We start from the raw sequence: 13,911 nt of genomic DNA on the forward strand, positions 1-13,911 counted from the left end.
AGGTGACAAGCTATTATGCAGCAATTATAGGGGTAAAACGCTGCTCAATACCGCCTATAGCGGAGGTCTCAAACACGCGGCACGCTCAACTGTTTTGTGCGGCCCACGGCCATGTCCCATACTCATACCCATGGACTTTCCGAGAGACGTAAACTGGTATGGGGTTTTGAAGTAACAAGAGCCCCGACTCTGAGGGAGTCGGCAACTATGGTTCGTTGGCAAGGGCTCACAAAGGAAAAGACTCTTTAGAAGTAACAGCAGGGAGCCCCAACTCTGAAGGTGTTGGCGACTCTGGGTCGTCGTCTAGGGCTCCGAAAACAATTGCTCTATTCTGACAAAAAGTGACTCTTGAATGGGTTTTATATTCCTTTGGAGTAAAGGCTCTGAGAGAGTCTTATGCCCCAGCGGAGAAAATTATATCGCTACTTCCCCGGCTTCCGCAGTTCTCCCAGTCGTTCGCACCACCGTAACTAGAAGATTGTAGATTCCTCCATTTGTGTGCTGTCTTGATGCTTGTAACTGTATGTAGATCCTTGTTGCTTCCGTAAACACAGCAAGCCATCCGCAGCACCGTCGAGTCGAACCAACCCGACGAACGATCTAAATTAAGTAGGTAAATCTAGATGCCTCGCACCAATGGCAAACAAAGGCACCGAAGCGACCACCGAAAAACAACCCAAAACAGGGTGAAAAGAGACTCGTTAAGACAAACGCCAGAAAGGAAAGGAAGTGTTTCTTGATGATCCCTAGTTTCAGTTTATTTGAATAACTTTTTTCCATATTTCACTGCTGTTTTCTTTCAATAATTGAAAGATTTCTTATTTTATACACAACGCAGAATCAAAAGAAAATTAATTTTATTGAACTGATTAAGATCGTTGCTGTTTGTGAAATTGTGCTAACTGCTATCGCCGAATTCATATATTTTAGTATTCATACTTATTCTAACTCAAACTTGAATGAACAACGAAGAAATTAATAAGGTTCATCCTTCTTATGAATTTTCGAATGTTCTGCCAGCTTGTTTGATGTCTTGAATGCTTTGTCACATACTTTGCACTGGTATGGCTTTTTGCCAGCGTGAATATGGATGTGATTCCCTAGTTGATATAACCGTGGAAACTTTAAAGAGCAATGAGGACACTGATGGTCCTTATTGTGAATTTTCGAGTGTTGCCCTAGTACTTGTGATGAATGGAAGGCTTCGCCACAGACCTTACACACATAAGGCCTTTCGCCGGTATGAGTGCGAATGTGATTCTTTAGACTATATAACCATGGAAACTTTAAAGAGCAATAAGGACACTGATGCTGTTGATTCTTATGGTGAATTTTCGAATGTACTGACAGGTTTGCTGATGAACAGAAGGCTTTGTCACATACTTTACACTGGTATGGCCTTTCGCCAGTGTGAGTGCGGATATGAATCTTTAGCTTAGCTGACTGTGTGAACGTTAATGAACAATGAGGACACTGATGCTGTTGGTCCTTGTTGTGTGTTTTCGAATGTTCTCTCAGATGGCTTGCTGAATAGAAGGCTTTGTCACATACTTTACACTGGTATGGTCTTTCGCCAGTGTGAGTACGTATGTGAATCTTTAAGTTGTATAAATTTGGATATGTTGCGAAACAATGAGGGTGCTTGCAGTGGTGCTTGTGGTTTTTGGAATGGCTCTTACTATGGACTTTCCGGGTTCCGGGACTTAAGACGTTTTGAGTAGATTCTGCTGCTGAATCATCAGCCCTTGTATTATCTGCCACGGTCACAGGATAATCTTTTTGATCTTGACAGATCGAGTCCAAAGGAAGACCATTCGTTATTTGTAGCTGATGCTGCTTATCGACCTCTTCGTACTCTGATTTGATTGCAATTGGATTTTCCTCTGCCTCGAATAAATCATCAGGTATTTTGCCACAACATTGATATGTACTATTTGCATGATGAACTTTAAAACACTTCTGATTCAAGTGCAAATGCTTCACTGTATCCGGTGAGGTAACTTCAGTTTTAATTGACAACTTTGTGCCATCTGCACATATGTTCTTTGACATAGAGTGATTTTCTTCTTCTTCACACATGTTCTTTGACATAGAGTGATCTTCTCGATCCTGAAAGACCAATTCTAAAGGATTTGTTTGCAGCTCGTCCTGTTCATGATCCAGTATAGCAATCATTTGCAGCCAATATTGCTCATCGACATCTACGTACTCTAATTTGATTGTAATGGGGTTTTCTTCTGCTTCGAATGGTTGGTTGCCACAACATTCAAATGTACTATTTGCTTCATGAACAGTACAACACTGCTGATTCAAGTGCAAATCCTTTGCTGTATTCGATGAGGTAACTTCAGTTTTGATAGACAATTCTGTGCCAACCGTTTGTTCGGCAGAGTGGTCAAAACGGTTTTGACTGATTTCTGATGCTTTCTTCGCTTTGTTCTGCTCTTCGATAAATTTATCGACCAAACCATTGTTTTCATTACATCGCCAGCGAAACATCTCCATCTTTTCCAAACGCGCTTCGCACATCGTGCACAAATACGATGGAACTCCAGGTAGGAAATTAATCTGGAAAAATAAGAGTGCCATAGAACGGTCTTCCTTGTGGCACAGGGCGAAATGTGTGTTTCAACAAATGTACTACCTGAGCACCGGTGCATTCGGAGAGCTTTTGAAGTTTATATTGTTCAGAATCGTCGTTCGCTAGAGCCTCCAAAGCATCATCATTCGACAGACACCATCGACATATTTTTGCCTTTCTGGAAAATAATTCACTATTATACCTTCCAATCATTATTGAACTCCAACTTACTCAACACCATACTTTTTCTTAATCAATGCCAAAGACTCCATTTTGACTGCAATAGTTTATTTTAGCGCTTTTGTAAAATAAGCCACTTTGCACTTGTTTATTAAACAAAGCTTGTTTCAATGGATTTCTCCTTTTGACAATCGGTCGATTTTTGACAGCTTCTGGTCGCGAAAGTTTGTAAACAACGGCGCTCCGTGTGGGTAGTTTGAGTGGGGTAGTTTGAGTGGGTAGTTTGAGCTCAAACTACCCAAAGTGGGTAGTTTGAGCGCACTCATTTCGATGATTTTATTTCAAAATTTTGTCAAATTTCGCAAGCGAACGCAGCCAGCCGTGCGTGACGTTTGCTGTATTGAGCTATTGGACTCGCTCACACAATGTTCGCTCTCACTCGCTTGCTCACCTGTCAAGCCGATCGAACAATTGCTCCTGATCGGAGAACGTCCGATTAAATACGCGACCCTTTTACACTCTAATCTCCAGCCGCATTTCCAATTACGAGTGATGGCTGCCGCAAGTGCACGACTGTTCTCGCGGGTGAAAGGTAAGCTTGTGTTCGCGACCCTAACCCTTGCCGATATGCCGGTCACCGATTGGCCGCACGGAATTAAGAATACAGCGGGCGAAATTACATAATCCCGGAAAACAGTACTCCACAGGCGCGATGGTGATTGCAATATTCACGCAGCACGCTCTGGCCATAGTCCGCAGGCGAATTGCTAATTAGTACGACAAACGGCATCGCAGACTCTGGCACGGGCGCAGCACACAGAGCCTGTTGATAACTCACAGGATTGATTATTCATAAAACAAGTTTTGATTGAAGGTGCCCGATATCAGCGGTGCTTGTTGGCGATGTGAATCGACCTTTAACCGTGACGATGACGTGCTGCTTCTTCGGTGGCGGTTGATAAACAGAGGTCTATCTTAGTGTAATATTACACTTTGTTTTGCAGATGGCTTCACCACCAGTATCCGATTCGCGAGCTACGAAGCGACGCGAAAGAATCTGAAGCTCAACTCCAACTCGAAGGTGATATGCCAAGGTTTCACCGGTAAACAGGGAACGTTCCACTCGCAGCAGGCCATCGAGTATGGCACGAAGCTGGTCGGCGGAGTGTCACCCGGTAAGGGCGGCCGTACCCATCTCGATCAGCCAGTGTTCAACACGGTTGCGGAAGCGAAGAAAGCAACGGGAGCCGACGCCACCGTTATCTATGTGCCACCTCCAGGAGCGGCGAAGGCCATCATGGAAGCCATCGAGGCGGAAATGCCGCTGATCGTGTGCATCACCGAAGGAGTTCCACAGCACGACATGGTGAAGGTGAAGCAGGCGCTGCTTTCCCAAAACAAGTCCCGTCTCGTCGGACCCAACTGCCCCGGAATAATTGCACCCGAGCAGGTAAGCAAGACGGGTCCAGTGCGTAGCCCTCGGTTTCGTTTGTGTTCCCAATCTAGCTCGGTGTCCGGTTGGTTCGGATTGCGTCCGCATTATCACGAAACAAACTACACTTCGACCTTTAGTGATAAGAAATGCCATTGCTGATGGTGCATAAAAACAACAATCCAATGGTTACTTTGCCCCCTTCCGTCGGCGCTGCAATGCTTGTGCGGTAGACAGCGACCACCTGGTACAATGTAACTTTAAAGTCGTGGTTATAAATAGAACAATGGCAATGTTGGCGAATGGATCGGTCAACATCTGGTGACGGTGGCTGGCGGTGGCAAATTACGTATAAAGTTTTTTTGGTTTGGTTCGGGCAGTTACCCGTTGCTTCTTATAGTCCCTCTTTCCCTTTCGTTCATTCGTAGTGTAAAATCGGTATTATGCCTGGTCACATTCACAAGCGCGGCAAGATCGGTGTTGTGTCCCGGTCCGGAACACTGACCTACGAAGCCGTTCACCAGACGACCGAGGTTGGCCTTGGGCAGACGCTTTGCGTAGGCATCGGCGGTGATCCGTTCAACGGCACCGATTTCATCGACTGCCTGGAGGTGTTCCTGAAGGATCCGGATACCAAGGGCATCATTCTGATCGGTGAGATCGGTGGTGTAGCCGAGGAAAATGCTGCCGATTACCTTCTGCAACACAACCAGGTAAGCTCGGCGGCTCATTGGGACCGCGTGGCACGCAACGTACTTATTGTTTACGCTTTACGCTGTTTACGTTTTAGGGTATCAAAGCGAAACCGGTCGTATCGTTCATTGCCGGTCTATCGGCCCCGCCCGGACGCCGAATGGGACACGCCGGTGCCATCATCTCCGGAGGCAAAGGAGGTGCTCAGGATAAGATCAATGCTCTCGAGAAGGCCGGCGTGATCGTCACGAGAAGCCCGGCCCAGATGGGCAAGGAACTGTTCAAAGAAATGAAGAGATTGGAGCTGGTCTAAGAAATGGTACCAATGGCTCACGTAAAGGCGGGAAAGGAAAAGGAATCGTGCGAAAAGTGCCCCAAGTGCACCGGCTAAATAGATAGTGGTATTTTGCCAAGTCTCCAACCCTCCCAAAGTATGTTTTCTTATCTCATTTGTGCCCCTTCTTTTCGATGTTCCTTCCTCGAGAGGACGATGCAAAGCATCCGCACCCCAGCGGCCTAGAACTGCCCATGGAAGCAGATGCACTGGGAAGGAAATGAAAAGCATTAATTATTTATTTACTTCTAAAACACTGGAAACAAGCGAAGTTCCGGTTTTTCTTTTTTCCCTCGGGGCTTGAACTTTCACAACATCATTTTTTGAGTTCATCTTTTAGAAACGCCATACTCAAGCCAACGGGCAATAGAAAACGATCGCCAATGTATACAAATAGGAAATGTAGCATGCCACACGTACTTCTGCACCGCGCTATTCGTGTAAATGCACCAACTACCGGCACCCGGCGACGATCGGCAACCCCATTAGCAGTTAGCAAACGCACCAATCGCTTCTCCGTCGAGGTGGTTTTTCTTTTTTGATAAATGCGCAAATGCACTACGGGACTCTAAATGTGGAGCGGCTAGTGTGCGTTATTATAAAATACAGGTGAGAATATGGCTGAAACACTTTTACATGTACACCCGCGAAACGGTGTTGTTAACCAATCCGAGGAAGAAATAAACTACCAAACCAACGATGTTACGAAAATGATCCCGCAGACCGTGTTTTGACCCATGATGCTACTAGTACAAACATGTTGTTATCAAATTTATTGAAAAGCTCAATTTAAAAAGTGTGTTCCACATTATGTTCCGATCTTTGAAGAGCTATTGATTCGGGGAATTCAAGAACGTGAGAGAGAGCTCTCTACGCGGAGAGTTCTCAGTTGGTTTCGCTCTAGTCTAGTTGGTCAGAACCTAAACGAGAAAAACAGAGACCGGGAACGGTCGGATCGAAAAGTTAGTCAGGCGGTCAAAAAGTACAGAGACTAAAGAGTTTTTTAAAATCCAATCAATTCCTTTTTTTTGGTTGTTGGTTTGTTGGTTGGTTGGTTTGTTATTTGCGTGCGGTAATATTTAATATTTATTAAGTACAGATTGATTTTCACTGGTTCGAATCCGCCGCAGCGATAGTTGAGAAGAGCGATAGTTCAGCTCAATCTTTTTCAGGGTCGCTACAAAAGTTTGTTTCGCTACACACGTACCAACAAACAACCTAGTAACCTGTTGAGCGAATTGTGAATTGCCTAGCAACCGCGGAGCGGATCGGTCGATTTTCTCTCGTACAACAGTTGGCGACAAGTAACAAAAACGTGGACACGTTACTTCACTCGGTAACAGGTGCTGAAAAATAATGGCTTCGGGAAAAGTTCTAATCTACGGTGGTCGCGGAGCGCTCGGAGCATCGTGCGTGCAGTTCTTCAAGAAGCACAACTGGGTAAGTTGGTGTGACTGCAAAAAATGTGCACCGCACGAAGGGAAACTCCATTTTGTGTGCGACAACATACCGGCGGAAACGTTCACCGGACTGATTTCTGATTCGTCTCCTTCACGCCCCAGTGGGTCGGCTCGATCGATCTTGCGGTGAACGAAGCGGCCGATGTGAACATCGTCGTGGACCGTGACGCCGATTGGGTGGCACAGGAAACTGCCGTCCTTTCGAAGGTCGGTGCCGAGCTGAATGGCGCCCCGCTCGATGCTATTATCTGCGTTGCCGGTGGCTGGGCCGGCGGCAACGCCAAGAAGGATCTGGCCAAGAATGCCGATCTGATGTGGAAGCAATCGGTCTGGTCGTCGGCCATCTCGGCCACGGTCGGTGCGAATCATCTGAAGCCCGGTGGTGTTCTGGTGCTAACCGGTGCCAATCCGGCGCTGGAAGGAACCCCCGGCATGATCGGCTACGGAATGGCCAAGGCTGCCGTGCACCAGCTGACGAAGAGTTTGGCCGGTGAAAAGTCCGGTCTGCCCGAGAGCTCGCTTGTCGTCTCGATTCTGCCCGTCACCCTCGATACGCCGATGAACCGCAAGTGGATGCCGGATGCGGACATGTCGACCTGGACGCCCCTCGAGTTCCTTGCTGAGTAAGTGAAAATCGGACTCTGGCTTTGTGCAACATTTTTTAAACAAATCATCTTCCACAGACTGTTCCACAAGTGGATGAAGGGCGAGGAGCGCCCGGCCAACGGCAGCCTGGTCAAGCTGATTACCAAAGATTCCAAAACTGAGCTGGTAATCGTTTAATGCGGGACGTCCCAACCTTCGAATCTTTCGCTGTAACTGTGCTCTCTTCATTCCTCTCTTTCTTGGCGCACGGTGGATTCGCTCTTTGGCCCACGGTTACCGCCACTTTAACCATTCCAGAAAGTGTAAAAGGTTGCTTCCGGTTACGAAACCGTATTTATTGTCCTTGTTGTGGTGCACGTTCGTTCGAGACAAACGTTAATAGAGTACAGTTTGTTGTTGAAAATGTTAATCATATGATCTGTTAAAATGTCCGTTTTCGGCTTGCACCAACGGTCTGGCGGCAACAATAGTCTGGCAATAAAGTGAACTGTTTAAATCGGCAACGAAAACCGGCCAGTGTTTGCATAAAACATGAAAGAATGAACAATACACCGAAGTGTGCAATGGGATTGAACTCAGACGGTGCCAAGGCGCCGAAGGTATCACCATCGCAAAACGGCAACCTTGACGGAGAAAAAACGAGTGTGGAGTAAATCGTGCGCGAAACAACGATCGTACCTTGAAACTGAAGGTACACGCGATCATGCTTACGATCGATCTTACTCTTTCGCCGGGTTGTACTGTCGCTATAAGACCGTCTCGTTCTCTCGCTTTCGAGCGCGAATTTCAACAGCTAAGCAACCTCCGGCAACCGTTGTTGGTGAAAGGGCACCTTGCTCTTGCTAGATAAATTTACCAAAAGTACGTCCTCGCCAGCGGCCGAATATGTTGGTTTACATGTATCTCAAGGCGTTTCCTACGCAGCCAAAACCGGTCCTCCGACGCAAAACGGAAGTGCAGAAAGCGCACTTTTTATCGCTTTATAGTCTAGAGGAATGGAATCACTGGAATTGGTCGTACACTTGATGATTGATTCAATAAATATGATGCTTATTGAAGTAAATTCGCCACCCATTAACAAGAGAATCTTATGCAGTAGAGTCGTTCTTGATCGTTTCATGTTCGCCAATCTCGCCCTTTTGGGTCAATGGCGTTGTCTGAACTTGTTACGCTTGTGCTAATTGCTTAGAAGAGTTCTTCACAGTTTGCCACAAGCACTTTGGTTAATGATCCGCCAAACGCTTGAATGCACAAAAGTCGGCAGACGCGTAATTAGTGCCGCACCGAGCAAGCCGTTTAAGAGATTAGGAATACCACGTAGCAGGTCAAAAGGTTACTGCGATTGATATACTCTGCAACACGATGTCACCGACGGAAGTCTTGGTTAGAATTTTGATAGTTGATCGAAGACCTGCATGAAAAGTGATTCCCCAAAAAACCACGCTGCCCGCGGAAAACGAACCACCCAAACCGTTGTGTTAATGATTTTAGCATATAAATTTATTTAATACTTATACAGATCATCTTTTCCATCGTCATGCTTGAGTCGAATCACTTGCTTTCGGTTTTGATCTATTTGCACTCCGGGAGCTATCGCCAAGGCGTGCGATACTTCTCCCGTCTATAAGCAATGCGCAATGTATCTCACTGCGGCTGTTCTGTTATTCTCCGTTCAACTGTATCCCACATTCTGCCGCCTCGGACTATCAATATTTACAAACTCTTCCCTTAAATAACACATAAAGATAAACATCCTCATCGAAAAATAAAAAATAAAATCATGCCTAATTCTTTCTACTCGTCGCTCCTATTGTGATCATATTCATGTTGCAATTTGTTTACAATGGAAGAAAACGCCTTCCAGTTAGCCCCACTGAAAGAAACAACTATCATTTCTTCGGCGTTCTGCGATATCACCTGTTGTCGGCCCGAAACTCGCCGGAACTACACACGCGCCCTTATCTACACCTAGCACTCCGTCCCACTGTGTGGTGTGCCTGTTTCTCAGCGCTTTTTAGAGATCGACACGGGGACGGTATTGCAGCCTTAGCGGAGGATCTTTAAAGCGCCATCGGGTGACGTACACAAACTTTAGCGTGTGGTCCTTTCCCAGTAGCTCATCATTGCACAGGATGTCGATCTGAAAGCAAACCAGGTCCATTAGACACTAGCCACAAGGGTGGAGTAGGGCGTGGGGCCGCTCGGACACACTCACATCTTTGTATCGATCGATACCGTCCAGTACTTTTTTGGCGAGGAATTTCTTCAAATGCGTGATGGTGGCCTGCGAACTGCATCGTATAAACCGTCGCTTCAGGTCGCGAAGTTTGTCGTTGATACATTCTAGGCACACGTTCACCTGCTCATCCTGCCGATGGTAGTCCGCTTCCTGGTGTACCTGCTCACTCGCCTTATCATCGGAGTCGGGCACCGCCGGCATATCTTTTGGACAAGGCAGGTTGCGGGACTTGTAAAACTCTCGTTCTCTTTGCATTTCATCTAAAAAGAGAAACACAGAACCGCGTACCGGAGCACAACGGAGTTTACGCGGTGTACGTTTCGTTCTCGCGGCTCACTCACTTTCCGTAAGATTCGGCACCAGCTTGTACACGATATCCTGCATTGTGCGGTCGAAGCTGATGTACTGCAGGGGATGCGATTGATGGATAACATTTTCACACGTTGGGCAGGTATTGTTTTCCTCTAAATGCTTCACCAAGCAGCTCTTGCAAACTGAAATGGGACGAGTTGCGCGCGGTAAGAAATCGGCGCTAGCGCTCAGTAAATAAGTAGGCCATGGTGCGATCGGCGTGTCGGCCTTCCCTGCGGCCGCTAGGGGTAGGGGGGCAACCGCGCAGCGGTTCCTTTTTCCGCACGGAAAAGACTTACACGTATGTAAACACTCCGTGACAGTTGTTGCATCGATAAAGTATCCTCGGCAAATTTCGCATGTGATGTGTTCGTTCAGTGTTTTCAGCTTTATCCGTGTCTCCATGGTCGCGCCAGGCGCCTGCCGCGTAGTCCTGTGCCAGCACACGAAGAAGATCCGGAAGATCGGGGATCCGTGGAAGTTTGCTAGAAAAGTTGTGTTTTGCTATGTTGCTTTCCTTTCGACGGCAAAAGTACACACAGAGTTGCTCTGCTTTTACCCTCTCGACGGCACTGACGTTTACTGGCCGCTCCGTTTCTCGAAGTGAAAGCAGTGAAAGCAGTGAAAGCAACTCGAATTCGAGAAACCAGCGAAGCAGCTAACAAGCTTATTTATTTGTTTTTGTCGGCAAATAAAAAAGCGATTTCAAAAAACTCAATTAGAAATGTGTTTTAAGTTATTTCGTTGAAACAAACTCGCTCGTAATACGAACGAAATGTAAACATCGATAAAGAACTCGAAAGTCGTTATGTACGAACAGAGTTGGCATCGTTCGGTCGCGCGCGACCAAATGTCATCCATTTTACAATATTTCTTAAAATTGTGTCCTTAAATAAAACAAAAAAAAAATTGATTTGTGCTTTTGGATGTATATTGAACATTCCCTCTTTGAATGGAATGAGAATGCGGGTGGAATAATGTTATCGCCTCCATAAATAACTACGCTCTAGCTAAAGGGAGATTCAAAAGAAGTGACCGGTAGGTCTTTTGTAACGATGAATGCAGACCCTTTTCTATTCTTTTCACGAATAGAAAATAGTGTCGTAGTGTCTCTGTTTGATGTTTGATTGTCTCCAAAATTTAGCGATCTAACAAACCGAAAGTACGATGATTGAGGTTCCCAAGTAAGTGCAGTGCAATGGATGAGTGGAATATTTTCTCGTCGGCTAAAATAACCGTGAGTAGATTCGGGACTGCGGCAAAATTAGAAAATCGGACCGTAATTCTCCCATTGGAATGTGTTAGGAACTGGAATTGCAAAGTCCGCCTTATTGCACCGAGTACGACTACGAGATTCTGCAAACGCTGAAACAATGTGAAACCTGGCGCAAAAGGTTACAGTTCATTTCCCCGCAGCTGGGCTGCCGCCGGTCGGTGGTCGATCTCATTCGCAAAAAAAGCCAACAATATGCCTACCGGCGGACGACTGTTCACCTGTGTAAGTGGTCACTCGACCCACGTGCTAGCTTTGCCATTAATCTTGTTCTGTTCACAGCCATCTTTCTGCTGGACGTGTTTATGAGCCACCACTTCATAAAAAAAGATCTCGTGGAGCTGGTAGCGCTCTCCTGTTTTTATGTCGCTTGTAAAGTCGAAGAAAATTACCCGAATGTTCCTTCGCTGAAAAAGTTAAACTCTTTCAGCACCCAAGAGTACAAACACGATGATTACACCACGCTGGAAGTGGCGATATTGAATTTTTTCAACTGGCATGTTACTATCCCGACGGTGGCCACATTCGTGGAGCTGTTTTCGTTGTACATCATCGACGATGGCGACTTCGTTGAGGCGGCTAGCCAGACGAGTGGTTTGTTGGATGAGATGCGTGCCGGCTTGATTCGCTCCTGCCTTGATTACGCGGACCGTTCGCTGAACGACAATCGGAATGCTAACATTAAGCCATCGTTGCTGGCAGCTGCATGTGTGGCGGCGGCACGCTACATCACACCGAATATCCGTGCTTGGAGCGATCGCCTATCTCGTATAACTGGCTACGAATACGCGCAAGTTGATGATCTTTGCACTGAACTTTTGTCCGTCGCTACGCCCCCGCCAGATGCCTCGTCCGCGCTGTCCGGCAGAAAACATTCCATTTGTGATTCTGGGTACCTGAGCGATTCGGAAGAGGCCACCGAGAGCGTCTGCAGCAATGAAGACCCCGGTTCAAGTAGCGATGCCGAGTACTTGAGTGAACCCCGGTCCAAAAAGCACAAGATTTTCCAGTGAGTTTAAGTTAGAATTGGAAAGCAGTTGTCCCCCGCTTAGCCGATATATTCTCTGATGTAATACACTTGAATTGATCGAGTAAACTGTTGGGCGTTACATTCATACAAGAGTTAGTGGAAGCAAGAAACGGCCATCCCTTGAACGACTATCTACATCGTGTTCCGTGCACCGTGTTCGATACGAGCAAAGAGCGAAAAAAGAAATCACTGGCCTCTTCCCACCAACATTGGCCACCGTCATCACATCAGCTTAAAGTGATGGCCATTAATGACCGGTTTTGTGCCAAAGGTGACATTCTGCGGGAGCTTCGAGATCACAAACTGTAAAAAAGAGTGCAAGCGTGTGTTAGGGCTGCGATGAACAAGACGCACACTAGAAATTGCAGGCATACTTTCGGTTTCTTCTGCCTGGTCGACATGTACCCAATGCACATGGAGTTGGTCGTGTGCGCCCACAGCAAATCCCCGTCGCCACTGGCAGTGTTGTAGATCACCGACAGCGAACCGGCCAAAACTGTGTCAATTTTCGATAGGAACGGCGACTCCAGTAGTTTCTGCTTGTACGTTAGGTGTTGGGAAGTGATGGGGCAGTTGCAGCTTATCAGATCGTCCACCAATTCCTTCGCGAACAGCGTTTTCATCAAGTACTCGCCGTTACCCGTGGTGCAAGACGCGGCCGACATGCTCGTAGTTTCGTTCATCATAGCCCAGACTCCGGCACCGTACGTTGCGGCCTGTCCCACCCGGCCACTGAGCTTCAGCATCAGCCCACCCGAGCTGCAGCCTGCTACGATCGAACCTTCCGCATCGACGCACACCGCTCCGACCGTGTCCAGCGGTGACATCTTCTCCCGACTTCGTTCCTCGTACTGATCGATCTGTGCCCTGTAGTAGTCATACTTTTTGGCCGCTGTCACCGAGATCATGTGCTCGGGCGGCACCATCGGTAGGCCGATCTCGCGCGCATAGGCCGATGCTCCCGGGCCGGCCAGCACCATCGGTGGTATGCGACCGAAGCTGAGTAGTTTTGATTGTCGCTCGCACAAGTGTCGTGCCAGGCTGATCGGGTTCTTTACATCGATCACACCGCTACACGCACCAAATTGTAGCGATGCACCGTCCATTATGCACGCATCGCACTCAACTTTCCGGTTCCAGTTCAGGTTGGAGCCAATGCCCGCGTTGGTCGCGGTCGAGTTTTCCAGCACGACGATTGCCCTTTCACACGCGTCCAAAGCACTTCCGCCCGCGGACAGCACACTGACCGATTGAGCACAGGCCTCTTTGCAGACATTTTGGTACAGTGTTTCATCGATGAAGTTTCCTGCACCTATAAACAGAAGAAGGATACTCGTCGAAATTACGAAACCGAACGACCGAAGGGTACTTGCGCTTCTTGCCAGTGTGTACAGCGACAAATCCGGCCATTGCTGCCGACTACTAACACTACATTTATAGCTAACTGTCCTGTCGTGCACGGGACGCGGAGCCAAACCCGTATCGATCCTGTGAAATTCCAATCTTGCCACCAGCACAACAGCGGTCAGTCGTTTGTTTACTATATGCGCCTTTTTGATGCGTCGCGCTCTTTGTACCGGTAGGGCGAGAAGGAGACGCACAATCATGACAGCAAGCGGTTGTCTGTCAGGAAAATTGTATGCAATTTCGGCGTAGCATGCAACCATTAACCAATCTCGGAATATGTCAGCTTATTTGTCGAAATCCGTGGCCTATACTGATTGGTTTTGTT

General features: G+C 47.2%; 6 protein-coding genes across 7 annotated transcripts; 3 read left to right on the forward strand and 3 right to left on the reverse strand.

Moving 5' to 3' along the window:
* Positions 1-862: 862 nt before the first annotated feature.
* Positions 863-2,700, reverse strand: LOC131210812 (zinc finger protein 124-like). The gene is made up of 2 exons (XM_058204105.1): positions 2,645-2,700; positions 863-2,568 (listed from the first exon to the last, which is right to left on the reverse strand). Exon 2 carries the CDS (start codon positions 2,527-2,529, stop codon positions 976-978), a length of 1,554 nt encoding a protein of 517 aa, XP_058060088.1. The 5' UTR covers positions 2,530-2,568; positions 2,645-2,700; the 3' UTR covers positions 863-975.
* A 492-nt stretch (positions 2,701-3,192) lies between these two features.
* On the forward strand, positions 3,193-5,934 carry LOC131212133 (succinate--CoA ligase [ADP/GDP-forming] subunit alpha, mitochondrial). The gene is made up of 4 exons (XM_058205880.1): positions 3,193-3,353; positions 3,766-4,211; positions 4,622-4,906; positions 4,984-5,934. Exons 1-4 carry the CDS (start codon positions 3,314-3,316, stop codon positions 5,197-5,199), a joined length of 987 nt encoding a protein of 328 aa, XP_058061863.1. The 5' UTR covers positions 3,193-3,313; the 3' UTR covers positions 5,200-5,934.
* A 411-nt stretch (positions 5,935-6,345) lies between these two features.
* On the forward strand, positions 6,346-7,788 carry LOC131208925 (dihydropteridine reductase). 2 transcript variants are annotated; one of them, XM_058201867.1, is made up of 4 exons: positions 6,346-6,660; positions 6,783-7,303; positions 7,364-7,451; positions 7,584-7,788. In XM_058201867.1, the coding sequence occupies exons 1-4, from the start codon at positions 6,577-6,579 to the stop codon at positions 7,590-7,592; spliced, it is 702 nt and encodes a 233-aa protein (XP_058057850.1). In that variant the 5' UTR covers positions 6,346-6,576; the 3' UTR covers positions 7,593-7,788. The 2 variants fall into 2 exon arrangements, with proteins under 2 accessions (XP_058057850.1, XP_058057848.1); XM_058201865.1 differs by having other exon boundaries at positions 6,350-6,660; positions 7,364-7,788.
* A 1,028-nt stretch (positions 7,789-8,816) lies between these two features.
* On the reverse strand, positions 8,817-10,413 carry LOC131210264 (polycomb group RING finger protein 3). The gene is made up of 4 exons (XM_058203485.1): positions 10,176-10,413; positions 9,867-10,019; positions 9,502-9,785; positions 8,817-9,426 (listed from the first exon to the last, which is right to left on the reverse strand). The coding sequence occupies exons 1-4, from the start codon at positions 10,279-10,281 to the stop codon at positions 9,301-9,303; spliced, it is 669 nt and encodes a 222-aa protein (XP_058059468.1). The 5' UTR covers positions 10,282-10,413; the 3' UTR covers positions 8,817-9,300.
* A 557-nt stretch (positions 10,414-10,970) lies between these two features.
* On the forward strand, positions 10,971-12,235 carry LOC131209028 (cyclin-J). The gene is made up of 3 exons (XM_058201996.1): positions 10,971-11,113; positions 11,182-11,374; positions 11,432-12,235. Exons 1-3 carry the CDS (start codon positions 11,075-11,077, stop codon positions 12,160-12,162), a joined length of 963 nt encoding a protein of 320 aa, XP_058057979.1. The 5' UTR covers positions 10,971-11,074; the 3' UTR covers positions 12,163-12,235.
* On the reverse strand, positions 12,185-13,703 carry LOC131209027 (threonine aspartase 1). The gene is made up of 3 exons (XM_058201994.1): positions 13,562-13,703; positions 12,554-13,491; positions 12,185-12,482 (listed from the first exon to the last, which is right to left on the reverse strand). Exons 1-3 carry the CDS (start codon positions 13,587-13,589, stop codon positions 12,402-12,404), a joined length of 1,047 nt encoding a protein of 348 aa, XP_058057977.1. The 5' UTR covers positions 13,590-13,703; the 3' UTR covers positions 12,185-12,401.
* Between the last annotated feature and the right edge of the window lie 208 nt (positions 13,704-13,911).

Source organism: Anopheles bellator, chromosome 2 (genome assembly GCF_943735745.2).
Source record: "Anopheles bellator chromosome 2, idAnoBellAS_SP24_06.2, whole genome shotgun sequence".
NCBI lineage: Eukaryota > Metazoa > Arthropoda > Insecta > Diptera > Culicidae > Anopheles > Anopheles bellator.